Raw genomic sequence first — 27,840 nt, forward strand, 5'->3', positions numbered from 1 at the left:
GAGGAAAGCATTTATTTCACCTTACATTTCATTAAGCCCATCTGAAGGGAAGTCAGGGCAGGAACTCAGGCAGAAGCCCTGGAGGAGCCTTACATAATGTTTGCTCTCCATGGTTTAGCCTGCTTCCTTATACATCCCAGGACCACCTTCTCAGAGGTGGCACCCACCCACAGTGGGCTGGACCTCAATCACTAAGATAGCACTGCACTGACTGACTGCCTACAGGGCAATCTTTTAGAGGCAATCGGGGTTCACACTGTCTCAGGACTTGGTATTTGCCTCAACTTAAAAACTAGCCAGCACTGAAAGTAAGATGCGCTACAATAGGCCGGATGTGTTTTCTCACTATTAGTCTTGAGTATCCATTATATGCAAGAGAAACCTTCCTTAGAGCCGGTGTATATCATTCTCCATTACCCTTTGATCCAGGGGAAACCTGATGGGTAGAGTGAAACTAGGGATAGTCACACCTGGTGTAAATTTGGCATTGGGGCAACAACCATCTAGGCTCAGAGGGTATGTGGCACAAGCTCTTCTCCTCACCTCTGGTGTGACACCCACCCCTGGTTTTTACACATCTTTCCTCAGGTGTGAACAACCACTGGGCTTTTCACCTATGGAATAAAGTGTGAAACCCCAGGAAGTGCAGCATTTTCCCATCTTATGCCCCAAAAGAAAGTTTGGAGATGGGAGGGTGTGATCAGAAAAGTGCGCCGTCCTAAAATCAAAAAGTCTTGGAGTTGACACCACGGCCTGACGGCCTCAGGCCACGCGCGTTGCCTGTACTGCAGAGCGCATTACCCTACAACCTCAGGTCCTCTCTCCTTCTGGTGGCAACAGGGCTTTCCGCGGGGCCGCGCCAGACTTTTTGAGACTGTTGATTGGCCGTAGTCCGGCCACCCAACAGCCAATCACGCAGAGGAAAGGTGACATCACTAGTTCTCCTCCCATCCCCCTACCCCAAACTTCTCTACTCTGGTTTACCAGCACCAACAACCACGTGGGGGAGGGGTAAGAGAGTAGAACCGGTGAGGTCATTGCGCCGCCCCAGCCGTTGCTGATTGGCTGCGGAGCTCGCGGGTGTCGGTTGGCTGCTCTTTGCACCTCCCCCTCGTGCCGCTTCAGCCGCCACTGCGAGGAGCCACTGGCGACGCCAGAGCCAGGAATCCGGGTGAGTCGGGGCCCTGGGTCTAAGATGTTCCCAGTGTCCAGCGAGACTCAGGAGGAGCTGTCCTTTCCGACTTTTTCTCTTCGCCCGGGTTCTTTGGAGCTCCATGCACTCCGTCACATGGGAGTTGTAGTCTGCCTTATGCTTTCGACTACGGGCCGGATACAGAAGACGACTACTATTCCCAGCAGGCATTGCGATCAGCTGGTCAACAAACCCTAGGGCCACGCCTCCCGAGCTTGTTCATTGGAGGTCATATCCTTTAGCCCCGCCTCCCTTCATTTCATTGGTTACTGTCCCACACAGGGGCTGGTTTCTTGCCTAACATGCATGGTGATTGGGTACTGTAACTGTCATTCGGCACATAAATAGTCTGTTAATTGGTTAAAGCAGATGTCCATTACTTGTTGTAAGGTAGAGTTCTAGGCAGATCAGGCAGTCGTAGGCTTAGGTTGGTGTCGGTCCCGGAGGGAGGCCGGTCTTGAAATTTGGCCCCGCCTCCTGGCGCTGCCGGAAGAGCGCAATTGGTGGTAGCGAGTGTCGCTTGCGGACAATAGGCGGAGCCGACTAGACTGAGAATATCTATTGGCCTAGGTTGGCGCCGGTCACCGGGGTTGTGGCCGTTTATTGGCTGGTTGCTCCAGCTGTTGCAGGTCCATTCACCATTTTGTGTGTTGGAGTAAAAAAAAAAGGGAGAATCGAGAGGGAGAGCCGGAGGGGGGGCGGGGAGGGACCGGACCGGACTGAGCCGGGGCCACGGCCCCCCGCCCCGAAACCCTGCGGAGCCCGAGGTGAAGGGCGGGGCCAGGGCTGACACTGCGTGGGGGTGGAGGGGAGCTGGAGGCCGAGAGGGGACAGGTGGCAGGGACGGGAAGGGGTACAGGGCAAAAGAGGTGGGTGGAATGGTGTGGGAAGGGGTGACAGAGTGGAGGAAGTGGTAGGAAGTGGGGAGTGACAGAAAAGAAGTGACTGGGGGAGAGTGCTGATAACAGGAATGGAGGGGTAACAGGACCAGATCAGGGTGACAGGGAGAGGAAGGGGACGGAGTTGGAGGGGGTGATGAAGAGAGGCGATGGCAGAGGTGTCAGATTTGGAGGTCTAGAGATGGCTGACAGAAGAGTGACTGGGAGGAATAGGTGATAGAAATAAATGGGGTGACCAGCAGGGGTAACTGGAGGGGGCCTAGTATCTGAGGAAATAAGGTAGAGGTGGTGACAAGATGGGAGAGAGTGGCAGAGAAGATGGTGTCAGGAGGGTGGATGGAAGTAGAGGGTATGAGACCCTAAAGGACATGGGGGTGGCCTCAGCTTCAGAAGTTTAACGTTCTGAAAGGGAGGTGAGGGCCCACAGGACCCTGGGTAGTAGTTAGCTATGGTGCACAGGAAGCGAGTAGGCCCCAAGAAAGAGAGGTTTGGCTCTGGGGTAAAGAGACCAATCCAGGTAACAGGGTTAAGAGATGTTGGTTGGTGTACTTGTCGGCCCTGGGTGGGGTCTAAAGGTTTATGTTTGGGCATTGTTTGTACCAGATCTCAGGCTCCAGAATGGTGTCCTCGCAAGTCAGTGGAGAGATGGCAGTGGAGTCTGCTTAGCTCCACAGCACTAGGGTGCTACTCCCAGGCCCTTCAGAATCTGCCTATGAGAACCCCAGATTGTCCCACAGAAGAAGGCCTCAAGTTAGAGAGCATGAGATCTGGGATCCCAGTCAGCCTGAAAACTGTCAGAGGGGTCTCTGATTGTCTTTGGGGTAATCTAGGACAACTCATGTTTGGCTTCTCAAGTTTTCCAAGTCACTTTGGAGTAAAGTTTTTAGGGGTTTTGTTTTGCCTTTTTTTTTTTCCCCTTCTTTTCTCAGGGCAGTGCGAAAGGGGGCGGGCAGAGTGACTGTTCAGGAAGTGGGGGAGGTTGCCTTGCTGGGCTTGTCCGGCTGTCTGTGCCCTCGTCCTTCTTGTCCCCACCTGGAGCTGGAGAGCATATTTGGGTATCTGAGGGTGCTGACCATTTCAGACACCCTGCCCAGCCTGCCCAGTCTGGGTGAGGAGACATGCAGGCCACAAGTGGGGGCTGGGCTTGCAGGCATCACGCTGGGTGCTGTTGGGGGAAGGGGAAGGCTCCCGTGTAGTGGGACAGAGAAACCCTGGGGTGTGCAGTTCTGTGTCCCACTGTGTGATGACGTGTGCTGCATTTGTGCGCGTGCCTGTGCTCATGTACAGTCCTGTGGCTGTGCTGGTATGAGCTCTTGCCACAAACGTGCCCCTGCCTGCTCCCTGCCAGGACCTGAGAAGATGGTTGTACCTGGCAGACCTGGGATACTGAGCAGAGTGGGCAACCATCCCTAGGGATTCTCAGCTGCCTACTCCTTCCCACAGTATCTGGCCATGCATGACTGCCTGGAGGGGTGGAGGGAAAGTAGAGGGAGGAGAGAGGCTTATATCTCAGCCATGTCACCTCCCTTTCTGTGGCTTGGTGCTTATGTGTGTCTCTGTGTGCATTTGTGTATGTGCACTATGTGATGTGAGAGCAAGCAAGCATGATGTGTAGATCACATGATGGGCAGCACACAGCAGTGGTTAGGAGCTCAGATTCTGGAGCCCTAGAGCACCTGGGTTCAGGTCCCCCCACCCCTTGCTTTGTAGGTGAATGATTGTAATCAAAGCACTTTTGTCTCTCTGCACCTTGCTTGATAGTAGCACTCACCTCTTAGGGCTGTTGGGCGGGGAAATTAGGCAACTTAGCTGAGGGCTTGGGACAGTGTGATTGCTCCGCAGTGTGAACCCTCAGGGATCCTCACACTCCTTGGGGGCACCTGGAACCTGTGTGTGCATACTGCATGTCCCCTGCAGAAGGAGCAGGGAGCCAAGGTTGTATATGCTCAGGAGACCCAGGTGCCAGTCTGCGTCTGAATGCTTGCCATAACTCACCTGATGTGGTCTTGTGGGTCGTGGAACTGAGACAGTCAGCTCAGCAAGTAGGAAGACCCTGGGGACCCTGGGTCTGTGGGTATTCACAGTTGCTTCCGATGATCTCTGCTGCTCTCCTGCCTCACAGGTGGACAGACGATGAAGCCAATGAAGAAGGTGTGCCCTGGCCTTGCAGGTTCCACCAGTGGCAGCAAGTCCCCACCAGCTACCAGGGCCAAGGCTTTGAGACGGCGAGGGGCCGGGGAGGGTGACAAGCCAGAGGAGGAGGATGAGCAGGCACAGCCACAGCAGCAGACAGGGCCAGAAGAGGCTGAAGAGGGTGAGGAGGCAGAGGCTGAGCGGGACCCTGGAGCTGAGGGATCACATCCAGAGCTGCAGCCCAATGACCTTACTGCAGGCCTAGCCGAGGACCCTAAGGGGGATGGGGAGGCAGGCCGCTGGGAGCCCTCACTCAGTCGCAAGACAGCCACATTCAAGTCTCGAGCGCCCAAGAAGAAGTATGTGGAGGAGCATGGCACTGGTGGTTTGGTCGGAGCCCCTGAGGAGCGCGAGCGGACCCCTGAGGACGCCAGTGCCCTGGGTGTGCCTCCTCAGCCACCCACCTCCACTAGGTCCTCCTCTACTGACACAGCCAGTGAGCACTCAGCCGACCTGGAGGATGAGCCCCCTGAGGCGTGTGGTCCAGGCCCCTGGCCCTCTGCTGGCACTAGTGGAGGCTATGACCTGCGGCAGCTAAGGTCTCAGCGGGTACTGGCTCGGCGTGGTGATGGCCTCTTCCTGCCGGCTGTCGTGCGCCAGGTGCGCCGTAGCCAGGACTTGGGTGTGCAGTTCCCTGGGGACCGAGCCTTGACTTTCTATGAAGGAGTACCAGGTGGGGGTGTGGATGTCGTGCTGGATGCCACACCACCTCCAGGTGCCCTGATGGTGGGCACAGCTGTCTGCACTTGTGTGGAGCCTGGCGTGGCTGCCTACCGAGAGGGTGTAGTGGTGGAGGTGGCCACTAAACCAGCTGCCTATAAGGTCCGCCTCAACCCTGGCCCCAGCTCCCATGCAGGCTCACCAGGCACTCTGCCACAAGCACAACAGCCACTGCACCGTGAGCCCGAGGAGGCCATCTGGGTTACCCGCTCCAGCCTGCGCCTGCTTCGGCCCCCCTGGGAACCTGAGGCCTTGCTGAGGAAGCACCCTGCAGGCCCAGAGGAAGAGCAGGCTGAGCCTGGGGCCACTTTGCCTCCTTGCTCTTCTTCCTTGGAGCCCAAACAGCCTGAAGATGCTGAGGTCTCCAACATCAGCTTTGGTAGCAACCTGGGGACTCACTGTGAGGAGGGTGAGGAGAGGCACCCACCAGCCCTGGGCACCCCAGTCCTGCTCCCACTGCCACCACCCCAGCTCCTGTCACCACCCCCAAAGTCCCCAGCCTTTGGTGGCCCTGGCCGCCCTAGCGAGCAGCCTTCACCCTGCCAGGAAGGGAGCCAGGGTGGCAGCCGCAGTAGCAGCGTGGCCTCACTGGAGAAGGGAGCTGCACCAGCAGCCCGTGCTCGCACGCCATTGACTGCAGCCCAGCAGAAGTACAAGAAGGGCGACGTGGTTTGCACACCCAATGGCATCCGGAAGAAGTTCAACGGCAAGCAGTGGCGCCGGCTGTGCTCTCGGGACGGCTGCATGAAGGAGTCCCAACGGCGGGGGTACTGCTCACGCCACCTGTCCATGAGAACCAAAGAGATGGAGGGCCTGGCAGACAGTGGGCCAGGCGGGGCTGGGCGGCCTGCTGCTGTGGCAGCCCGAGAAGGAAGCACTGAGTTTGACTGGGGTGATGAGACTTCGAGGGACAGTGAAGCCAGCAGTGTAGCGGCCCGGGGAGACTCCCGCCCACGCCTGGTGGCGCCTGCCGACCTGTCACGCTTCGAATTTGATGAGTGTGAGGCGGCGGTGATGTTGGTGTCATTGGGCAGCTCCCGCTCAGGCACACCCTCCTTCTCGCCAGTCTCCACACAGTCGCCCTTCTCCCCGGCCCCCTCACCTTCACCCTCACCGCTCTTCGGCTTCCGCCCTGCCAACTTCAGCCCCATAAATGCCTCACCTGTCATCCAGCGCACTGCTGTTCGCAGCCGCCACCTGAGTGCCAGCACCCCTAAAGCAGGTGTGCTGACACCACCAGACCTGGGTCCCCATCCACCGCCACCTGCCCCTCGTGAGCGCCATTCCTCTGGCATCCTACCCACCTTCCAGACCAACCTAACCTTTACTGTGCCCATTAGCCCTGGGCGGAGGAAGACAGAACTGCTGCCCCACCCTGGGACATTGGGGGCCTCTGGAGCAGGAGGTGGGGGAGCCGCACCAGACTTCCCCAAGAGTGACAGCTTAGACTCCGGAGTGGACTCAGTGTCCCACACACCTACCCCCTCCACACCGGCTGGCTTCCGAGCTGTGTCACCCGCTGTGCCCTTCTCTCGCTCCCGCCAGCCTTCTCCATTGCTGCTGTTGCCCCCACCTGCTGGACTCACCTCAGATCCAGGGCCCTCTGTGCGGAGGGTACCTGCTGTGCAGCGGGACTCACCTGTCATTGTCCGCAACCCTGATGTGCCGCTGCCCTCCAAATTCCCTGGAGAGGTGGGCGCTGCCGGTGAGGCACGGGCTGGGGGGCCTGGGCGGGGTTGCCGTGAGACCCCGGTCCCCCCTGGGGTGGCCAGCGGGAAACCCAGCCTGCCTCCACCTCTGCCTGCCCCCGTGCCCATCACTGTGCCTCCAGCCGCACCGACTGCTGTGGCCCAGCCGATGCCCACCTTGGGCCTGGCTTCTTCACCCTTCCAGCCCGTGGCCTTTCACCCTTCACCTGCTGCCCTGTTGCCAGTTCTAGTGCCCAGCAGCTATCCCAGCCACCCTGCCCCCAAGAAGGAAGTCATCATGGGCAGGCCCGGAACAGGTAAGAGGGTAGGTGGCTGGGCTGCCATTGGACCTGTCTGTCCTAGGAGGGCTGTGCGGAGGTTGATCTTCTCTGGCGGATTCTGTAGAGCCCACATTCCAGGCAAGGGACTCTGCAGATGTGGTGTGGCATTATCTCAGGGTGCTTGTTGGGGAAAGTCGGCAAGGCTGTGCTGAGAACACACTCCACAAGCCAGGTCCCTGTGGGGCTAAGGGAGGCACAGAGTGCTAGCCATGATGGCATCTCCTGTACCTCCAAGAAGACAAACATAGCTCGGGGTTATCTCATTACACTTCACACCCAGCCCATAACATAGCAATCAACCACACACCCCGAGCTAACGCTTTCAGATGTTAGCTCATTTTGTCTTTACGTCACTGCTAGGTGGGTGCCAGGAATGTGTTTGCTTGGAAGAAACTGAGGCCAGGTCAGTAACTTCACACTAAGGCAGGCTGGCTCTGGTGTTTAGTGAAAGATGGGGAGACTGAGACTCTTAACAGGTGCTTTTCTCACATGTGGAAGGCCAGGATTGGAGGGTGGGTACCGGGCACGCCTCCAGCTGTGAATCTAGCTTGGCCATCCTCCGGACAAGGTGCAGTAGACAGCTGTCTGTGAACAGTGGCAGTGTACAGTGGTTGGGGGTGGCTGGTCAGTGCTCAGGAAGCTGTACTGTGCCTGTCTTGAGAAGATGCTGATCCAGTCAGAAATGTCAGAAAGGGCTTGGAGAAAGGGCCTGGGGCCTGTGGGTTGCTGCTCGATAGGTATTGTAAGATGATAGCTAGGCAAGGCAGAGAGAAGGGAGAGTGTGTGCAAAGGCACCGAGGTAGAAGCAGTTAATTAGAAGACTAGAGACTGTAAATCAAGGCCCCTGGAAAGTAGGGGGTTGTTGAATTGGTAAGCAAGAGTTAGATATCAGAGGACTCGGTAATGTTACCCTGAGGACAGTGGGGAGTTGTGGAAGGTTTTGAGATGTGACCATAGCAGCACTATGGAGGGAGGTTTAAGCCCTGAGAGCAGAGGAGATGATGGTAAAGGAAGGAGTCTGGTTTGTGCCTGTGGGTAGGAGTTGCTGTGGCTTAGGCTCGGGGTGGAGCCGCTTGACAAAGGAGCCAGGCCTTGCCCTTAACAAAGCACCATCTTAGGCTTGTCTCCAGCACCAGGACATAGGGACATGGGCTGTGCGTGTCCCCTGTGCTCATTTACTGAGGTTATGAGCTGTGTGCCTCATGCTTCTCCCCAGCACATTTTGCATTTGTCACTATAGTTGACCTAGACCTCTTGTGAAGTATGAGTATGCACAGGAGGAGTTTCCGTTTAGGCAGATCTGTAAACTGCAGGGCAGGTCTCTGGTTACCCTCTGCTCTGAGCACCTATTTCTTACATGCCCATAGCCTCCACTGCTTACCTGTGCATCTCTTGACACACGTGTACCCACTGCTGGGTGGGTAGGGTGGGCAGGCTGGCAGCATTACCACTTGCAAATAATGCTGCAGCCTGCTAGAACAGGCCCGGGAGGGCTAGCTCTCTGTCCTGTCCAGATGAGGGAAACTGAGGCTTTGACCAGAAGAAGGTCCTGATGTCACCTAGCAGGGAAGGCACATCTCTGCCTTACCCAGGTCTTGCAGCTTCCAGATTGTAAGACTGCCAACCAAGAGTTCCGGTTGGAACACCTCATTGGGCGCAGCAGTGCTGTCCTTGTCATACCATGTCTGTGAGCCCCACTAAGTACTCCCTCAGAATCCTCACAGCACCCCAGGACATCAGTGCAATGATAAGTCCATTAAAACTGAAGGAGCCTGCTGCTCAGAGTTGTAAGTCACTTACCTCAGGTTACCTACATAAGACAAGAGAGAGCCAGAGCCAGGATTTGAACACTGACTACCTGACTCCACATACCAGGCATTTAAGTCCTATCAGTGAGACAATGATGATAGCAGTGATTATGATCACCCTTTATTGATCACATACTCCGTGCCTAGCCCCGGGCTAGGGGCCGTCTCATCAAATCCATCTGATATGTACAACAGGATTCCTAGCCCTGCTGTCCAGATGTAGAACTAAGGTTCAGGAAAGGGAGTGCTGGAGGCCACCTGGTTGTTAGAACTTGTCCAGCGCCTGTCCTGGCGGTTCTGAACAGTGAGTGAGTGACTCCCTGACTACGCCCATACTGAGGCATCTGGGCTGCCCTCAGGGTTGCAGGCAGGCAGCCTTTCATTTTCCTCCCAGAGGCCTCTCTAGCCTCTGGGAGGCAGGTGCCTGGAGGCCTACTGCCTCCAAAGTTCAAGTAGGGCTAACAGTGTCTAGTGGCATAAAAGGGTCACAGTCCTGGCCCCTTTTGCCCTTCCATGTCAGGGCCTGACCTTCTAGGGCAGCAGGTGTGAGGGGGTGGGCCAGGACAGCCTGCCCGCTCCTGTTCCCTTCCACCCCCACCCCCCGCCCTAGGCATTTGCTTCCTCTGGGGGACATGCTGGGGCAGGCTGCCGGCATTCTCTGCATTCTGATCATGGCATAGCCAGCCAGCTGCCATTGCCACCTCCCTTTGACTCTTCCCGCCTGTTCCCTAGGAAAGGACCCCCCCCCCCAATACCAACCTGTAGTCCCCACCCAGGAGGCCAGATGTCTCAGTCCCACTGCTGGCATGGCCTCCTTGCCAGATCCCAGCTCTCTACATGGCTTTGCAGTGTTGACACTTATGGCCCCTCCTGGGCTTCTGTCCAATTGTCCTCTCTCTCTCTCCCAACCACTGGACATCCATCTTTCCCCTGGGCTTTGGGTCTTTGTATCATTTTCTAGGCCTCTGACCTCTACCTGTCTGTCTCAGGACTGGCTAGATATAATATACCTTTATGGTTTTGTCCTTACTTGGGCTTCAGCCCTTGTCAAGCTTCCAGCCTAGCTTCTTCTGTCTTGGCTTCCAGTCGAGGGGCTCCTGTGTCTGCCATGGCCTCCCCTGGTCCTCCCTTTCGTATATTTTCATTTCACTATGCCTTTGTTGTTTTTGCTGTTGTTGCTTTTCTGAGGCAAAGTTTCATATAGCACTTGCTGGCCCTGAGTCTTTTGTTGTTGTTTGTGGGTTCGTTTTTTGTTTTTTGGGGTTTTTTTTGTTTTGTTTTTTGAGACAGAATTCCTTTGTGTATCCATGTCAGTCCCTGAACTCTTTCTGTAGACCAAGTGGGACATAAACTTACAGATTCCCCTGTCTTTCCTTCCCGAAGGCTGGGACTCTAAGCATGTTCACTTTACCGGTGCCGAGGATTGAACCCAGGGTTCTCCCCATACTCTTTCTTTTTGAGACCAGGTCTCATTTGTAGGCAGACTGATCTTGATCTTATGGTAGTCTCAGCCTCTCAAGTGCTGGGATTACAGATACACGTGTGCTGCCAAGTTCCGTTCTCTCCCATTTACAGATTCTTGCTGCCTCTGTCCCAGCCTCATACTCCTGGTCTGTGCCCCCTCCCCCGCTCAATGTTCACATATTTAGAGAATGTGAGAGAATGTACATGAGTGTGTGCCAGCGTTCCATGGTGAATTTGTGAAAGTCGGCGGACAAACTCGTTGGAGTCGGTTCAGTCCTTTTAGCTTTATCATGTGGGCTGTGGGAATCAAACTCATGTAGCAAGGCTTGGCAGCAAGCTACTTTACCCGCTGAGTCATCTCAGTGGTCCAGGTTCTTCAATCTTTTAAACTAGTGGGCAGTGGCCAAACACTACTCCTTCTCCTTCCTTTCTTTTTTAAACTATTAGTGTGTGAGGGAGGCAGAACCCATTGTGTAGTCAGTTCTCTCCTTGCACATTTATGTAGGTTCTAGGAATGAAATTCTGGTTGCTTGTGCCTTTACAACAAATGCCTTTACCTGCTGAGCCACCCCCACCCACTTACTTCCCTATATCCTAGAGTGTAAGGAGCTTGTACAGGCCTGGGAGCTCCCTCTTGGTCCTTTACAAATGAACAGTTTGTTGTTGCCCCTGTAACCTGCTGAAAAATGTCTGCAGGTCTAGCCTGTACATCCACCCACCATACACCTGTTCCCCACTGGCAGGGAGATGGACAGGGGGCAAAGCTGGAGATCCGGCTAGAGTGGGTGGCAGGAAAGCAGGTCTCATGCTCACCCACCTACCTACTAAAGGGCATGACCCAAACACCCCCACCCCAGTCTTCCAGGGGACACATTTTGGTGTTAGCTCAAAAGACCAGGTATTTCACTATGCCATGATCAGTGGGTAAATGAGTCCTAGAGAGGGGCTGAAGGGGTCGAACCTGAGTCAATCTGAGTCCCTGTGGAACTCAGGTTCTTCCTACTAGAATGTCCACTTTCTCTCCAACAATGACCTGGTATCGATTCCAGTTCATCTTTCTGCCAGTCCTGAGACAAGTGCATGGAAAAGGCAGATACAGGATGGGACAAGAGAGAGCCAAGAGTTAATGTATCAGAGGAAGCTAGAGATCAGGACAACTCTAGTTCTTGTAGACTTGAGAGGAAAGTTCAGGTAGGGTTTTCATTAGAAGTAACATATGAACTGAAGTATGAGGAATGAATGAAGTATGAGTTCAGGGGCGTGAATGAAAGAATGAACGTGCACAAACTATCCGGAGCTAGCCAGAGCTGGAGCTATCTTATCACTAGATTTGGATGGTTGCATTGGAGAAGCCTAGCCATGTCGGGCTTGAGACAAGGCTGAAAAGCTGGGGCAATTTAAAACTTAATCTCAGTAGATTGTCTGAGACAGGAAGAACTGTGGGAAGGGCATTACTTGGGGGAGATGATAAGGAACTTTTCCGAGCCTATACGAGCCTTGGTTAGAGACCCCCCAAACTCTCCAAGCTTAAAAGCCTCTAGCATCCGGCAACTGAGAGGGGTCAGGCTGCCTCCTCGTGGTAGTTGGTGGTGGGGCAGCAGACGCACGCATGCGCAGCGAGGGGGAGGCTTGCATCCCGGAGACCCTGGCGCCCGGGCATTAATGGCTCCATTAGTGGCCGGGAGGGAGGCGCATTAGCGGCGGCGACGGCGTCTGGCTCCCATTACCACCGGCGGCAGCGGCTGCACCGCAGGCGGCTGGACCTTAGCCCGGCGCGCCGCCTCCTCCGCCCGCACTTGGTCCCTGGTTCCTGCTCCGCACGAGGGCGCGGGTAGGGAACCCCAGTCTCTATTTCGGCTGAAAGACTGGAGTCGGACAGGTTTGGGTTCAGATGTCGTTTGCGGCATCTCCTGAAAGCAAGGTGTTCCCCCGCCTCCAAGCCGGTTGCTAGCGAAAAAGACAGGAAAACGGTGCACCTGGGGCTTTGTGGACACAGACAGGCCGCGCCCAAACCCGTCTGCACCTATGGGTGCGGGTTCCCGCGCACCCTTGGGGGTAGATTACCACCTCCACCACCCCAGCGGCGGGTCTCGGTCTTTTCCATTGGTTACTGTCGCACCTTCCGACCGCGGATTGGCAGAGGCTTCCCACCCACCCCCCACCCCCGCCCCTCAATTTAGTTAACCCTTACATGGCCAAATCCTTCGGCTGGGTGCTCCCCCCACCCCCATCCCAGACAGACTGGGTGCCAGCTGGCCTGCGCCCCGTCGCGGCCCGCGTGGGTGTCAGGCCGGTCGGGCACTCGCCCGCCTTCCAAGCACAAAGCGGCTTTGTAGGGCCTGCCGGGGACTGGCTGGAGGCCAGGCGGCTAGTGGAAAATCTCGTGAGCGCTCAGAGAGGAGAACGCCGGGCGGCGCCCCCTCCTCCGCCGGGCGGTGGCGCCTTCATCTGTTCACGCAGACCAGCCCGGGAGCCTGCTCACAACCACTCCCCGCTCTCACACCTTTCCACCTCCAAGCCCCCATCCCACACTCCACCTGCAACCTGCTCTTCTCCCAATCCCTGGAGAACGCCCCCCCCCCAACTTCTCCCCTCTCTCGTTTCCCCTTTTTCTCCCTGCCTACCCTAGCTTGGCTCATACTGACTCACCCTGACGCTATTTTTAGCCCCCCATCCCTGTGGAGTCTTGCCAGCCCAATCCTAGGCTTGTTCCCCAGGCAACCTTGGCCGTCGCCGACGCCTCCTGGGATGGGTGGGTGGGTAGGTGGGTGTGTATGTTGAGAGCGGGTGAGGGGAGCTGGGGACACCGGGTGGCGAGCCGAGCCCGGACTGGGGTGGGGAGCAGCCAAGGGCGGCTGGCAGGGCGCGGTGCCTCGCGGGCTCAATAATTGGGGCCATGAGTTCGGAGTGAGTCGGCCAGTCCCTAGGTCTGTGAGCATCCCTGGCAGCTTGCCGCGGGCGTCAGGGCAGGTCCTGGCCTGCACCATCCCAGGTGGCTGTTGATGTGTCTGGGCTCTCTGTCCCCAGGCCAGGAAGGTGTGTTTTGTTGGGAGCTACTTAGTTTTGGGCTAAAGCTTTTGTAGAGTTGATGAGGGGTGGTGCAGAGGGTGGCTCCCATCATTGCCCTGCCCAGTACCTGCGGTGAGTGAAGTATGGCTGTGTATCTTCTCTCACATAGGGCTGGGGCCCTGGTTTAGGGAAACCCTCAGCCTTTTCCAACTTAGGAGGCCCCAGTTAGGGTTCGGTATGACTGGAGAGGGGGAGCTGTTTGGGGGATAGGATCTACTCTTTCCCTTTCACTCATAATCCACCCCCACCCAGAGTTCTTCCACCCTGAACAATAGAAGCTAAGTATAGGGCTGGCCCAGTGCCCAGGGCAGGGGGGCCCTTCCCGCCCGGATTCCAGCCCCTCCCTGCTAGGCAGGGCCCCCACTTGGTTGTACCCTGCCCTGAAAAGGGCCTCTTCCTATCCTTTTTCCATGGGTACTGTGTGTTCCACCAGATGTGCAGTCTTCCCAGATGTGAGGCCCTCTTTTCCTGCTGTGCTTTGCTATGCTGTGCTTGGCTTTTTCACACAACAGAAGTGGGGGAAGTCAGCCTTCTCTGAGCTTTGTCCCTGGGTTCCAATGTAGTGAGGAAGGGGTTAACTTGCCAGTAGGTGACTCACTAAGACTCACGGTTGAGGAGAGGAGGGGGCAGCCCGGAGAGATAGTGGGCCACATTGATTTAGCCTCACATTGCAGTCCCTAGGGCAGTGAGGTAATGGAGGGTCTGAGTCTGGGGCTTCATAAAGAGGAGGGGGCAGTCACCTAATAGTCCCTCTGATAACTCCTCTGGGCTGTTGGCCAAGTGACTGGCCCTCTGGAGGTCAGAGGGCCACAGACCTTCCTATCCCCTTGGGATCAAGTTACGTGTACTCTGTCTCTGTGTCTGTCTCTCTCTATGTCTCTCTCTCCCTGTCTGTCTGTCTGTCTGTCTGTCTGTCTGTCTTCAGCTTTGTAAGTGAACAGGGCAAGTTGAACAGGAGGGTTGTCTGCTCTTGATCAACCTGACCTTGTGTGACTATTACTTGTCAAGTGTGACCCCAGGTCTCTGAGATACCCCAGACCCTGTCCTGGGTGCTGCTTGCTTTCTGTACTATATTACCATTGTTTGATCTTGTTTCTGAGCCTTTTGAAATTCCCTTGCTTGTGTCCACCCTGAGTAATGATGAGCACTTGGAGTCTTGAGTCCTTAAAGCCCTGACTGTGTGATCATAATTTATTCAGTCTCTTGGAATTTCATCTTCTCACTTCAACACTGGGCATAAGGCTGATCTCCCTCCCTAGATGGCTGTGAAACATCAGTGAACAGCATACAAGCTTCACCACAGGGCTGCTCCAGCATTAGCTCCCTTTCTTTCTCCTGGTCCTTTTTCTGGGGGCCATAGAGGGTGAGGAGTGGTGTTACTCACTGCCTTACACTACTAAATACAAAGTCCAGAGTGCCTGGTAGCTTTATAATGGGATAATGGTCGAAGACCATAGGACTTTGGATACCTGATGGGCCTGGGTATTGAAGAAGGTGATGCCCTGGAGTGTGGGGTCAGCATGATGGTGTCTGTGAGTTGTGTCCTGGTGTGGGAGTATTGAGTGGGTGCTTAGGAAGGCTGTGTGAGAGTGAGTGTGGGCTTAGTGGACAAACAATGTCTGCTGAGGCTGGCCTAATTCATGTGGGCTGGTGGAAGTTTGATGTGTTACTAAGGCATGCACATTTTGGTGAAGAATAAAAAGCGATGGCGGGTAGGATTAAGGATTGTGTGTACTTTTGAGGTGGTACATCTATGCTAGCAGGTGTGTGAAGTATGACTTCGCGTGTGACCGTATGGGTGTAAGATAGAGGGCGTGCAGTGCCCGTAGCGGTGTGTAAGCGACAATGGGTGTGGCATGGAAATTTATCTGTGAGGAGTCTGCGCGCGCCTGTGTACTTGAGTTAGGGCTCAGGGATGATTTACCCAATCCTTCACCGTTGGTCCTCCCAGCAAGACCCTGCGTGCCAGGTCGGCCACACCACGAGTGAGAGTGTTCCATGCGCACACTGGGCACAGAACGACACTCAACTTCGGGCCTCTGCAGCGCAGCACCCTGAACCGCCCCCCTGGCTTGCTGCCTTTGCTGCAGTGCGCCCTCCCTGCCACCCTACTGCGGGCCCGCCCCCGGCCGGCTTGAAGCCAACCGTAGTCCGCCCCGCCCCATCCTCATTTGCATATGACTGACGTTCCCTCGGGGCGGCCAATGGGGGCGGGCGCGGCGGGGCCTGACCCGCGCGCGGCGGCAGCAGCCAATAGGCTTAAGCGCAGGGGGCAGGGCTTGCGCGGAAGGCCGCGGGGGAAGCGGGGAATGGGCGGGGGGAGTGCTGAGGGGGGGAGGGGAGCGCGTAGTAGTGGCGGGGCGGGGAGGCGGCGGTGGTTCGGCGCGGGGCTCGCTTGGAGCGCACGGACGCTAGCACGCTAGTCCGCCTATTCGCCGGGGACCCGAGGTCGACCTGGTGTCCAACCGGCGGCCCAGGGCCCCGGAAGGCGGGGCGGCGGCTCTGACTGCCGGGCGCGCCGGGCCAGAGCCGTTACCCGCCGGAGCTTCGAGGGAGGGAGGGAGGGAGCAAGCGAGCCAGCAGAGAAGGGAGGGGGCCGCCCCCGCGCACGCGCGCCGCGCCCCGCCCCGCCTGCCCCGCCTGCCGGACTCTGCGAGGGAGGAGGGAAAGGGAGGGGGCGGCGCCGATGGCCCCCAAGCCGCGCGCCCCGTGACGGCCCCCGCGCGCGCCGGGGGGCGGGGCGGGGACGGCTCGCGCTGACCTCCCCCGCCCCCTGGGCGGCGGGAGGCAGGCGGCGCTTTGCGCAGGCGCGCCCGGCGAAGACCCCCGCGTGGGGCGGCCGGAGGGGGCTTGGGGGGGGGCATGCGGCGACGGCCTCCCGCTCCCCCCGGGCCGGAGCGGCGACGGCCAAGGAGCAGGTTACGGGCAGAGCGGTGTCGGCCGCTGAGGAGGTGCGATCCCCTGTCGGGTTCCCGCTGCTCCGGACCATGTACTCGGCCCACAGGCCCCTGATACCCGCGTCTGGCGCGGCCTCCCGTGGCCTCGGCATGTTCGGTCAGTAGCGTCTGGCGCTGGGATTGCAGGGGTCAAGGTGTCGGGGTGCTAAGTGCGGAGTATCGGTGATGGGATATAGCACCTGCATGGTAGAGGAAGAGTAAAGGGATGGCTGAGAAAGTTTAGAGTCAAGCGGGGCCAAGTGGTTAGTGATGGCAGGTGTGAGTGTAGCCTAGCGGTGGGAGTGAGGAGTGGGGCGTACATACATGGAGACAGGTGTGGTGCTTAAGTGACGGGGTGGAACAGATCCACTCTGATTGGTGGTAAGGGCTACAGAGTAACAGGCTTTGGAGGAGTAGACTGAGACCTGCTGGTGGAAGATGTGGAATGACAGGGAGGGGGCTTACAGTAGTGGTCTATGGACAGGGAGGGGGCTTACAGTAGTGGTCTAAGGACAGGTTTGGGGGACCCCTGTTGGCTAAGAACGGACTATGGGCAGCAGTATTTATGGTATAGTTTGCTGGAGGGTAATGCTCTAGGATGAGGGTAGGACTTACCCTATTGTCTGCTTGGCTTCTTCACCCCTCTCCCCATTTCCAAGAAAGCTAGCAAGTCTTGATGAGAAAGATCTTTGTGGAGGTAGAAACCTTTCCAGGGCCTTGCAGGCTGTCTTGGGGTTGGAGTCTCTAGCTGGCTTTGGGGGCCCTAGGGGTGGGGGCTAGGGCTGTTAGGAATCTTGAGTGCCTTCCAGTTTTGTTTCCCTGCTTTCCCCTTCTTTCTTTCCTTTAGGGCTCCTTTCCTTTGTCAGTCCCTCAGACTCAGTTCTTGAAGCCAGTTTTTTCATACAGTGCTCCCCCCAGACTAGGTTTCAGAAAGTATTGGGGTGAGGTCACCTCAGGTCAGGATGCTCTGGAGCAGGGGGAGGCAGGGAATGATGGATATCAGAGATAGGGCGGTTCCCTCCTTCCCTCTTCCCCCTGAGCAGGGGCCTCTCTCCTCTGCTCGTTCCACTTCCCCAGAAGCCTGCGGCCTGCCAATGTGGGGAAGCTCACTGATAGCCTTGGTGCTCCTCAGTTCCAGCAGGCGTGGTCCCAGCTCAGGGATTACCCACTTTCCCAACCAGTTCTCAGGTGCAGCTGAGCCTGAATGTCGAACCTTCCAAAAGCCCACTGGTGAGGGGATTATCTTCCTGTCCATCACCTCAAGGGAAACACCTGGTACTTTCGTGTTCTCTGGGCAGCTTATAACAATTCTGTCCCATTGTCCTGCTCTTTCTTCTTCTGAGTTTACCACACCCTCCCATCTTTCTGGGCAAGGAGACTGGCTACTGGCCATGAGATAAGCCCAGGGGTTTACACGGAGGGAAGCTTCCTACTGGGTGCTGGAGTCTGTTTAGGAGACAGAGTAGGAGGCGCAGGAGAGCCACCTGGACCCCACCCAGGAAGGGGCAGGTCTGGCTCTTCTGGAGACTGGTTGTTACTCACTCTGGGGCTGTTTGAGATTCCAGGCCCTGGAAGGGAGTAGAGACAGGGAGGGGAAATTGAGCCATTAACCTCTAGAGTAGAAAAGGGGAGTGTGAGGCCAAGGTGAGGCTGTGTCAGATGGCAGCATAGTTGCTGAGAATGTGATGACATGGTTGTTGGGAGGAATGTCCAGCCTTGCAAAGGTCTTAGGACATCAGAGTGGGGAATGGCAGCTGAGAGTGACCTGGTTTGTGGCAAGAGCCAGTTCCTCTGGCTTGGTCCCTGGTGGCAGGGCTGGTGGAGGTTGGGAGGAGGGGTGGGATATGATTACTTTTCTCTTTCCTGAATTGCTTGCTTGCTTTAAATAAATCTGAAGGTCTTTTAGGGTTTTTTGTTTAGTTTTTCTTTTCTTTTCCTGAACGGTGTCTCAGTGACCGTCTGAAAAGGCCCAGGGGCTGGGAGAGTGGCTGTAAGGATTGGGTGGAGTTACTTCACACAGGTTAGGGCTGAGGAGCTTGACGTGTGTAGGTCAGGGCCAAGCTCTCTGCTGCCCAGCTCACATGGCTCCTTCCTACAGTGTGGACAAATGTCGAACCTCGTTCTGTGGCTGTGTTCCCCTGGCACTCCTTAGTCCCCTTCCTGGCACCCAGCCAGCCTGACCCCTCTGTGCAGCCTAGTGAGGCCCAGCAACCTGCCAGCCACCCTGTGGCCTCCAACCAGAGCAAAGGTAAGGGGTAGGGACTATGGGAATGTCTGGGGTGAGGGTCCAGGAGCCCAGGAGCCCGCTGATTTAAGTGCTCTCATCCTAGAACCTGCTGAGTCAGCTGCTGTTGCTCATGAGCAGCCACCAGGAGGGACAGGGGGTGCTGACCCTGGGCGACCCCCTGGAGCAACATGCCCTGAGAGCCCAGGGCCTGGACCTCCACTCACTTTGGGTGGTGTGGATCCTGGTAAAAGTCTCCCTCCCACCACTGAGGAGGAGGCTCCTGGCCCTCCGGGAGAGCCCCGGCTGGACAGTGAGACAGAGAGTGACCATGATGATGCGTGAGTCTTCCAGGGCCTGGCATAGGCTGGGGCAGCTGGGGGTGGGGGTGCATTGTCAGACTTGTGCTCCTCATTGTTCCTGATGTCTCCATAGCTTCCTCTCGATCATGTCTCCTGAGATCCAGCTGCCTCTGCCACCTGGAAAGCGCCGCACCCAGTCTCTGAGTGCCTTGCCCAAGGAACGAGACTCATCTTCTGAGAAGGATGGACGAAGCCCTAACAAGGTGCTTTCTTTACACCTAAGCTCTCTGTCCTGCTGTGGGCACCCAAGCCAGTCCCAGTCCCAGTCCCAACTGTCTTCTGGGTTGTGCTATTTGCAGCGGGAGAAGGACCATATTCGTCGGCCCATGAATGCCTTCATGATCTTCAGCAAGCGGCACCGGGCCTTGGTCCACCAGCGGCACCCCAACCAGGACAACCGGACTGTCAGCAAGATCCTGGGAGAGTGGTGGTATGCTCTGGGGCCCAAGGAGAAGCAGAAATACCACGATCTGGCCTTCCAGGTAACTTCCCTCTCTTGGTTCTTCCCAGCGTCCTCTGGTGGGCAGTGAGTGAAGGGTTGCCCTGCCCTTTCCTGCCAGGTGAAAGAGGCCCACTTCAAGGCCCACCCAGATTGGAAGTGGTGCAACAAGGACCGAAAGAAGTCCAGCTCAGAGGCCAAGCCTGCGAGCCTGGGTCTGGCAGGAGGGCACAAGGAGACGCGGGAACGGAGCATGTCGGAGACGGGAACTGCTGCTGCCCCTGGGGGTTAGTCAGCTCCTTGGCTCTCCCCCTGCCACCTCCCCCTGAGGGCTGCCAGCCTTCCCCTTGCTTGCTCAACCCCTGCCTGAGCAACTTCTCTCCTTCATTGCTTTTGAGGACTCATGCAGAAAAGAACTGGCAGTTGAATTATGTGAATGAGCCAGGGAGATGCAGACAAAGAGACTGAGACACAAGTCGTTGCCTACTGTCATCTAACGAGCATTTACTACAGACTCAGAATCAGATCCCTTTTCCAGTGAGGAAGTAGCCTGAGAGAGGCCAGGTTACTTGGTGAAAGTCCTGGGCTAATAAGCACCATGGCCATCATTTAAATCCCACGTGGTCAGCTCCCCAGGCACAGTCGGAGGAGCCGTTGCTGGTCACTATGCCCTGGAGGATCGGCTGCCTCCAGGAGTTTCGGGTACCTTGGGGGTATAACAACTGTGGATATGGTTTTCTACGAAAGTGGGGATCTTACTGCTTTTCTCATCCAGGAGCACCAAGGCTCAGACAGGCCAGTGGTTAACCTACCAGCCCCATGGGCTGGTGTCCAGGCTTTGCATACTCAAGAGTGTCTGCTTCCGGGAATGGGCTGGCTCCCTACAGGCCCACAGGACAGAAGCTATGGGAAGGACATGCTGGACTGGAGAGTGGTGTCTCCCTTCTACCAAGTGGCGTGCTTGTTAGAGGTTTCCTGACTGTTACAGCATGGGCACCTTCTGCTTTACAGTGTCTTCTGAGCTCCTGTCCGCTGCTGCCCAGACGCTCTTGAGCTCGGACACCAAGGCTCCAGGGAGTGGCCCCTGTGGAGCAGAACGGCTACATGCAGTTGGGGGACCTGGCTCAGCCCGACCCAGAGCCTTCTCCCACAGTGGGGTACACAGTCTTGATGGTGGGGAAGTAGACAGCCAAGCACTGCAAGAACTGACCCAGGTTTGAGGCTCAGGTCACCAGGGAGGTGGGGCAGGGAGGGCTGCATAGGGCAGCAGACCCATCTAAACTCTTCCCTGCCACCTGTCCCACAGATGGTTTCTGGCCCCACCTCATTCTCCGGCCCAAAGCCATCCCCCCAGTATGGCGCTCCAGGATCTTTTGCAGCTCCTGGTGAAGGAGGTAACTTGGCCACTAGTGGGCGGCCTCCACTGTTGCCCTCTCGAGCCTCTCGTTCCCAGCGTGCAGCTAGTGAAGACATGACCAGTGATGAGGAGCGGATGGTCATCTGTGAGGAAGAAGGGGATGACGACGTCATTGGTGAGTAGGGTGGCTTATGATCCTGGTAGGGCCCTGTAGGCAAAGGCTCAGAGGGTAGCTGAAATACCTTTAGTAGTTTTTCTCCATGTTTGTGACTGTACACTGTCAGTTTTACTTCAGAGAAGCTCCCAGCCATGCAGGAACCCAAGGATATGGATGTCATTAGCAGAGCACTGGGTGCTCTTCCTAGCGTACATACGTTTCAGGTCCTTCCTTGGTTAGAGCACGTAACCCTGAGCCCAGGACTAGCTTTCATAACCCTGCTCCCTTTGTCCCGCTCTGCTGCCCCCATGGTCACCATCCACTTATTCACTTGGCACAGAGCTGAAGCGAAAGTTCAGAGTCTATTTTAGACTATTTCCTCCTGGGTAACTACTCAGTCCCTTCCTCACACTGTTCCTTCTGCTCCTTCAGCTGATGACAGCTTTGGTACCACTGACATTGATCTCAAGTGTAAGGAACGGGTGACCGACAGCGAGAGTGGAGACAGCTCTGGGGAGGACCCAGAGGGCAACAAGGTGAGGCTTGTGGGGAGCTGGACCACGCTGCTGGCCTGTCACTTTTAGAAGAGAGTGCTCCTGGACTGCAGACTCAAGGGGAGAACTGGGTCACATCCAGGATAAGTTGGCTTTCAGCTGGCAGGTGTGCTTTTGACTGCACTGTTTACAAGGAGGCAGGGTCCCTGGGATGGGGCTCAGCTGTCTACAAGGCTTACAAGGAGGCAGGGTTCCTGGGATAGGGGTCCAGCTGCCTATATTCCCTGACTTGGGCTTCTCTTTCCTTAACCCAGGGCTTTGGCCGTAAGGTGTTTTCACCTGTCATCCGCTCCTCCTTTACCCATTGCCGTCCAACCCTGGACCCTGAGCCTCCAGGGCCCCCGGATCCACCTGCAGCCTTCAGCAAAGGCTATGGTCCCACCCCATCATCCTCCTCTTCACCTGCTTCCACCTCAGTCTCAGTCTCCACCTCCTTTTCACTGGGCTCTGGAACCTTTAAAACGCAGGAGTCTGGTCAGGGCAGCACAGCGGTGCCACTACGGCCCCCACCTCCTGGAGCTGGGGGCCCAACAACACCTTCCAAGGCCACTCGGTTTCTTCCTACGGATTCTGCCACCTTTCGGCGCAAGAGACCTGAAAGTGTTGGTAGCCTGGAGGCACCAGGCTCTTCAGTCATTGCAGCACCTCCCAGTGGGGGAGGAAACATTCTGCAGACACTGGTTCTGCCTCCGAGTAAGGAGGATCGAGAGGGTACACGAGTGCCCTCAGCCCCAGCCCCATCACTGGCCTATGGGGCTCCAGCAGCCCCTTTGTGCCGCCCTGCTGCTACCATGGTCACCAATGTGGTACGGCCTGTCAGCAGCACTCCAGTGCCCATTGCCTCTAAGCCCTTTCCCACCTCTGGCCGGGCTGAGGCATCTTCAAATGACACAGTAGGTGCCAGGACTGAAATGGGCACTGGATCTCGGGTGCCTGGGGGCTCCCCATTGGGTGTCAGTTTAGTGTATTCAGATAAGAAGTCAGCAGCAGCCACCTCACCAGCTCCACATTTGGTAGCTGGACCCCTATTGGGCACTGTGGGGAAGGCACCTGCTACTGTCACCAACCTACTGGTGGGCACCCCAGGCTATGGGGCTCCTGCATCGCCTGCTGTTCAGTTTATTGCCCAGGGAGCCCCAGGCAGTGCAACCCCTGCAGGCTCAGGAGCAAGTGCTGGGAGTGGCCCCAATGGGCCTGTACCTCTGGGCATTCTGCAGCCAGGTGCCCTAGGCAAGGCTGGGGGAATCACACAGGTGCAGTACATCCTGCCCACACTGCCCCAACAGCTTCAAGTGGCACCTGCCCCAGCACCAGCCCCTGGGACCAAGGCAGCAGCTCCCAGTGGCCCTGCACCCACCACCAGCATCCGTTTCACTCTCCCTCCGGGCACCTCGACCAACGGCAAGGTCCTGGCTGCCACTGCGCCCACTGCTGGCATCCCTATCCTGCAGTCCGTACCCTCAGCCCCACCCCCTAAAGGTGAGGCCTGAGCTGGGCATTGTAGGGATTTGGGTCACAAGCCTGTTTGGCTGTCTTATAACCTTTTCTTTTGTTGCCTCTTCTAGCCCAGTCAGTTTCTCCTGTCCAGGCCACACCTTCAGGTGGCTCAGCCCAGCTGCTGCCTGGGAAGGTGCTAGTCCCCCTGGCTGCCCCTAGCATGTCAGTTCGAGGTGGAGGGGCTGGTCAGCCACTGCCCCTGGTTAGCTCGCCTTTCTCAGTACCTGTCCAAAATGGTGCCCAACAACCTAGCAAGGTAAGGCACTCTTGATAGTTGCCTCACCTCTTCTCTGCTCTGTTGGGTGTCGTCATGTATTCCACCTGTGTCACTGTCTGCCTCCCCTGTTTGCTTTTCCATTTTTTCCTCTGGGACTTGGTGGTTTCTTCATCTATATATTTATCTGAAGCTTGATGGGGGTCAACATTTATTAAGAGTTTAGGAGAAAAACAATAGAGCAAACAAGTTGTAAATCCTGGTAGTTGCTGGGCAGGAGAGAAGAAGGTCATGCCTTTTTTGAGTGAGGCTTAGCAATGGAAGTCTGTAAGCTGCTGAGAGAATGAATTGGGTCTGGGCACGGCGGCATACCCATTTAGCACTCAGGAGCTGGGCAAGCGGACTTCTGGGTCAGTTTAAGGGTTGCTAAATAATGAGGTCCACCAGGGAAGACACTGTTTCAAAAAGGGAGTGGGGATGAGGGGAAAATGGGAGAGCACTTACTGTTCTTGCAGAGGACCTAGATTCTCAGCACCATGTACTTAACCTGGAGGTGCATAGCCACCTGTAACTCCAGTTCCAGGGGAGCGGATGACCTCTTCTGGCCTATGCAGGCACTGCATACACAGTACACATACACTCAGACATTTAAAAAAATGTTCAAAAATACAAGAAGAAAAATGTTGGGCATGTTCAGGGAAAGCAATGAGAAAGCCCAGAGTGTCAGGGCTTTCTTAGGAACATGCTTAGAAGTTGGGCTAATATTTTAAGTGAGAGAGATGTGAAAAGGAAACATAACATTTTAGTTAGAGCTCAGAAGAACAGGTTAAGCTCAGCAGTGCTCAGAGCAACTGTCTTTCTAGTAATGGTTCTGTGCAGCCTACTGTCGTCAGTGATGAGGGTCTCTATACCTGTTCATCATCCAGATTCTCCTTAGTCTCCACACTGGCTTATCTCGGGCTCTGAGATCCCTGTTCTTGCTTGGCCTGTAATCTAGACCTTAGCCCTCCCTGACCTCTGGGGTCATAGCTTTCCCTAGCCTGTGGTACTTTTACCCGCAGATTATCCAGCTGACTCCTGTTCCTGTGAGCACACCTAGTGGCCTGGTACCACCCCTGAGCCCAGCCACAATGCCAGGACCCACATCACAGCCTCAGAAGGTCCTGTTGCCTTCTTCCACAAGGTGAGTCCACTTAAGCCCTTTTCCTCACTCCAGACCAGACCAGGGGTGGGGTAGGGCCAGCCTACCTGACTTCACTCCTCCCCGTTCCTTCCTGTGGCAGAATCACCTATGTACAGTCAGCAGGTGGGCATACTCTGCCTCTAGGCACCAGTTCTGCATGCAGTCAGACTGGAACAGTGACCTCATATGGGCCCGCCAGCTCTGTAGCTCTGGGCTTCACATCGTTGGGGCCCAGTGGTCCTGCCTTTGTTCAGCCACTGCTCTCAGGTGAGAGGTGGCCTTGGGACTTGGGGTGGGGTTAAGACAACTCCAGACCCTAACTTGGTTCCATGCCCCTCTGTCTTCCTCCCAGCAGGCCAAGCTCCATTGCTGGCTCCTGGCCAGGTGGGCGTGTCACCTGTGCCTAGCCCCCAGTTGCCTCCTGCCTGTACAGCCCCTGGAGGTCCTGTCATAACAGCATTTTACCCTGGTAGCCCTGCACCCACTTCAGCACCCCTGGGCCCACCTTCCCAAGCTCCGCCAAGCCTGGTCTACACTGTAGCCACCAGCACCACCCCACCTGCTGCTGCCATTCTTCCTAAGGGCCCACCAGCCTCTGCCACTGCCACTCCAGCCCCTACCAGTCCTTTCCCTAGTGCCACAGGTAGGTGTCAGGGCAGCTCAGGGGCAGGGTTTGTGCAAGCTGGGGAATCCAGGGAATGGGCTTCAGTGAGGTCTTGCTCAGTAGATGCTCTTTTCCTTCACCAGCAGGCTCCATGACCTACAGCTTAGTGGCTCCCAAGGCCCAGCGACCCAGCCCAAAAGCCCCCCAGAAAGTAAAGGCAGCCATCGCCAGCATTCCTGTGGGGTCTTTTGAATCGGGTACCACTGGGCGGACTGGACCTACACCCCGACAGTCTTTGGATTCTGGTGTAGCCCGAGAGCCAGCTGCCCCAGAATCAGAGCTTGAGGGGCAGCCCACACCCCCAGCCCCCCCACCCCCAACAGAGACCTGGCCTCCCACTGCCCGGAGCAGCCCCCCACCCCCCCTGCCTGCTGAGGAACGACCTGGCACTAAAGGCCCCGAGACTGTAAGTATCCAGCTGGCTGTGGGACTCCTATTCTTTTCCCTCCATCCTTTTTACATATGTCTCCTGCCTGTCCGCTGGACTTATTCCATTCTCTTTGAGTTACACATTCTGTATCCTGTCTCATCTTTCATCTCTCCTCATCTTGTTCCTGGATATTGGTTCATGATCTACCCTACCCCACTCTGTACCTCCCTCTGATCTACCCCAGTACATCTAAGCTCAGTGTTCTTGCTTGTCCCTACCTCAGGCCAGCAAATTCCCCAGTTCATCTTCAGACTGGCGGGTTCCTGGGCTGGGCCTGGAGAGTCGTGGGGAGCCTCCCACTCCTCCCAGCCCAGCTCCAGCTCCAGCCACAGGCCCTAGTGGAAGCAGCAGTGGCAGCAGTGAGGGCAGTAGTGGGAGGGCAGCTGGGGACACACCTGAGCGCAAGGAAGTGACTAGTTCCGGCAAGAAGATGAAGGTGCGGCCCCCGCCCCTGAAGAAGACCTTTGACTCTGTGGACAAGTGAGCAGGGGCTGGGATCTTGGCCGAGTGCCAAGGGCTGGTGGGAGAAGGGACAGCTACAGGTAGAGACAAAAGAGGTGACCCTGCTGGCACCCCAGCAGGGTCCTGTCAGAAGTGGACTTTGAAGAGCGGTTTGCTGAGCTGCCCGAGTTTAGACCAGAGGAGGTGCTGCCCTCACCCACCCTACAGTCTCTGGCCACCTCTCCTCGGGCTATCCTTGGCTCCTACCGAAAGAAGAGGAAGAATTCCACGGGTAGGTAACTCTGGCTCCTAGGTGGGGGGCAGGCCTGCGGCCACCTCTGCTAAATCCGAGCTCGCTTGTTTGGCTAGACCTGGACTCGGCGCCTGAGGATCCCACTTCACCCAAGCGTAAGATGAGGAGACGTTCGAGCTGCAGCTCAGAGCCCAACACCCCAAAGAGTGCCAAGTGCGAGGGGGACATCTTCACCTTCGACCGCACAGGTGCCAGTGTTTAGACTGAGGGCTTCCAGGATCAGTGCTGTCATGATGAGTGTAGTGGGGGAGGCTCAGTCAAGACTGATTCCACTGAGACAGTTGGCAAGTCTTGGGCACTTGATGGCGGCATGAAGTATGTATGGGGTCTCTGCTGCAGCCTTGGCTGAACTCCCTGTGCCTGGGCAGGTACTGAAACGGAGGATGTGCTTGGGGAGCTGGAGTATGAGAAGGTGCCCTACTCATCACTGCGGCGCACCCTGGACCAACGGCGGGCCCTGGTCATGCAGCTCTTCCAGGACCATGGCTTCTTCCCCTCGGGTCAGTAAGTCAGACACTCTTGGGACTCACTCATGGGGACTTGCCCGCACATCTCACTATCTCTCTATCTCCAGCCCAGGCCACAGCAGCCTTCCAGGCCCGCTACGCAGACATCTTTCCATCCAAGGTGTGTCTGCAATTAAAGATCCGAGAAGTCCGCCAGAAGATCATGCAGGCAGCCACTCCCACAGAGCAGCCCCCTGGGGCTGAAGCCTCCCTCCCTGGACCACCCCCTACTGGCATGGCTGCTACTCCTGTCCCCACTCCCAGCCCTGCTGGGGGCCCTGACCCCACCTCTCCAGGCTCGGACTCTGGCACTGCCCAAGTTGCCCCGCCACTGCCTCCACCCCCCGAGCCTGGGCCTGGACAGCCTGGCTGGGAGGGGGCTCCCCAACCTTCTCCCCCTCCCTCTGGCCCTTCCACAGCTGCCACAGGCAGGTGAGGGGCCCTTGAATAGACCCCAGGACCCACAGTACCTACCCCCTCAGGATATGGACAGTATATAGATGGCAGGAATTGGGGGCCAGACAGTGGGATAGTTGCCTCCTCTCCAGGAAGCCATTTCGTCCTTTCCAGTTTGGTGCGGAATGTGGCCTGTTTCCCTTGTATATATCCCTCCCTGTGCTGGAGGGCAGCAGGGGCAGATACCCTCCACTGAGCTCTTGTATATATAACCTGAAGTGTGTGACCTTCAGAGCTTTTCACTTGTACTTTATGCAGAATGGCTCCTGTGAGGGCTGCAAGCTGGAGGGTAGTATGAGCCTTGGGCCACAGGGAGAAGATGCCTGTGGAGTAGTGGGGAGTTCATGCACCCCCCTTTTTCCCCAGAGGGGCTGGACTCAGGTTAGTTTGGGGTGGGGGGGCTCCTGCACTTTGCCACAGGCATGGGGAGGATTCTCCCCACCCTCTGCCCTCCCAACTTGGGTTGTACTTTCTAAGAAGGTGATTCCCCTACCATTGTCCCCATTCCCAGAACAAAACATGTTGATCATGTGCAATATTTCTTACTGTGCCGAGAAGCCGCAATGACCGAGATTAAAGCTGTTTAACACAGGTGTGCGCTGCTGACTTGTTCTCAAGTGCTGCTTCCACGCCTATCCCCACGTGGGCGGAGGGCAGCTCCACACTGCCACTGCCCCATCATTGCTTGGGGCTGACAGCTCTGCCTCTGTGAGTGAGGCAGCCAGAACAGTCT

General features: G+C 56.7%; 1 protein-coding gene across 16 annotated transcripts; it reads left to right on the top strand.

Moving 5' to 3' along the window:
* Cic (capicua transcriptional repressor) lies at window positions 1-27,698 on the top strand. 16 transcript variants are annotated; one of them, XM_008758933.4, is made up of 21 exons: window positions 1-1,959; window positions 4,214-7,009; window positions 18,409-18,558; window positions 18,641-18,875; window positions 18,970-19,099; window positions 19,196-19,378; window positions 19,457-19,622; window positions 20,347-20,549; window positions 20,642-20,867; window positions 21,282-21,385; window positions 21,658-22,882; window positions 22,969-23,156; window positions 24,176-24,297; window positions 24,398-24,564; window positions 24,650-24,940; window positions 25,045-25,367; window positions 25,615-25,871; window positions 25,970-26,124; window positions 26,202-26,333; window positions 26,514-26,645; window positions 26,720-27,698. In XM_008758933.4, the coding sequence occupies exons 2-21, from the start codon at window positions 4,225-4,227 to the stop codon at window positions 27,085-27,087; spliced, it is 7,542 nt and encodes a 2,513-aa protein (XP_008757155.1). In that variant the 5' UTR covers window positions 1-1,959; window positions 4,214-4,224; the 3' UTR covers window positions 27,088-27,698. The 16 variants fall into 16 exon arrangements, with proteins under 16 accessions (XP_008757155.1, XP_008757158.1, XP_008757159.1 ...); XM_008758936.4 differs by having other exon boundaries at window positions 25,973-26,124; XM_008758937.4 differs by having other exon boundaries at window positions 25,048-25,367.
* Window positions 27,699-27,840: the final 142 nt, after the last annotated feature.

The sequence above is a fragment of the Rattus norvegicus genome, chromosome 1, assembly GCF_036323735.1.
Source record: "Rattus norvegicus strain BN/NHsdMcwi chromosome 1, GRCr8, whole genome shotgun sequence".
In the NCBI taxonomy this organism is placed as follows: Eukaryota; Metazoa; Chordata; class Mammalia; order Rodentia; family Muridae; genus Rattus; species Rattus norvegicus.

Bases quoted from the DNA above. Each gene is read 5' to 3' on its own strand.
- Cic (XM_008758933.4), top strand. From the start codon at position 4,225: ATGAAGCCAATGAAGAAGGTGTGCCCTGGCCTTGCAGGTTCCACCAGT. The intron at 19,623-20,346 runs GTTAGTCAGCTC...TCTGCTTTACAG, and splicing joins AACTGCTGCTGCCCCTGGGG to TGTCTTCTGAGCTCCTGTCC. The intron at 26,334-26,513 runs GTGCCAGTGTTT...GTGCCTGGGCAG, and splicing joins CTTCACCTTCGACCGCACAG to GTACTGAAACGGAGGATGTG.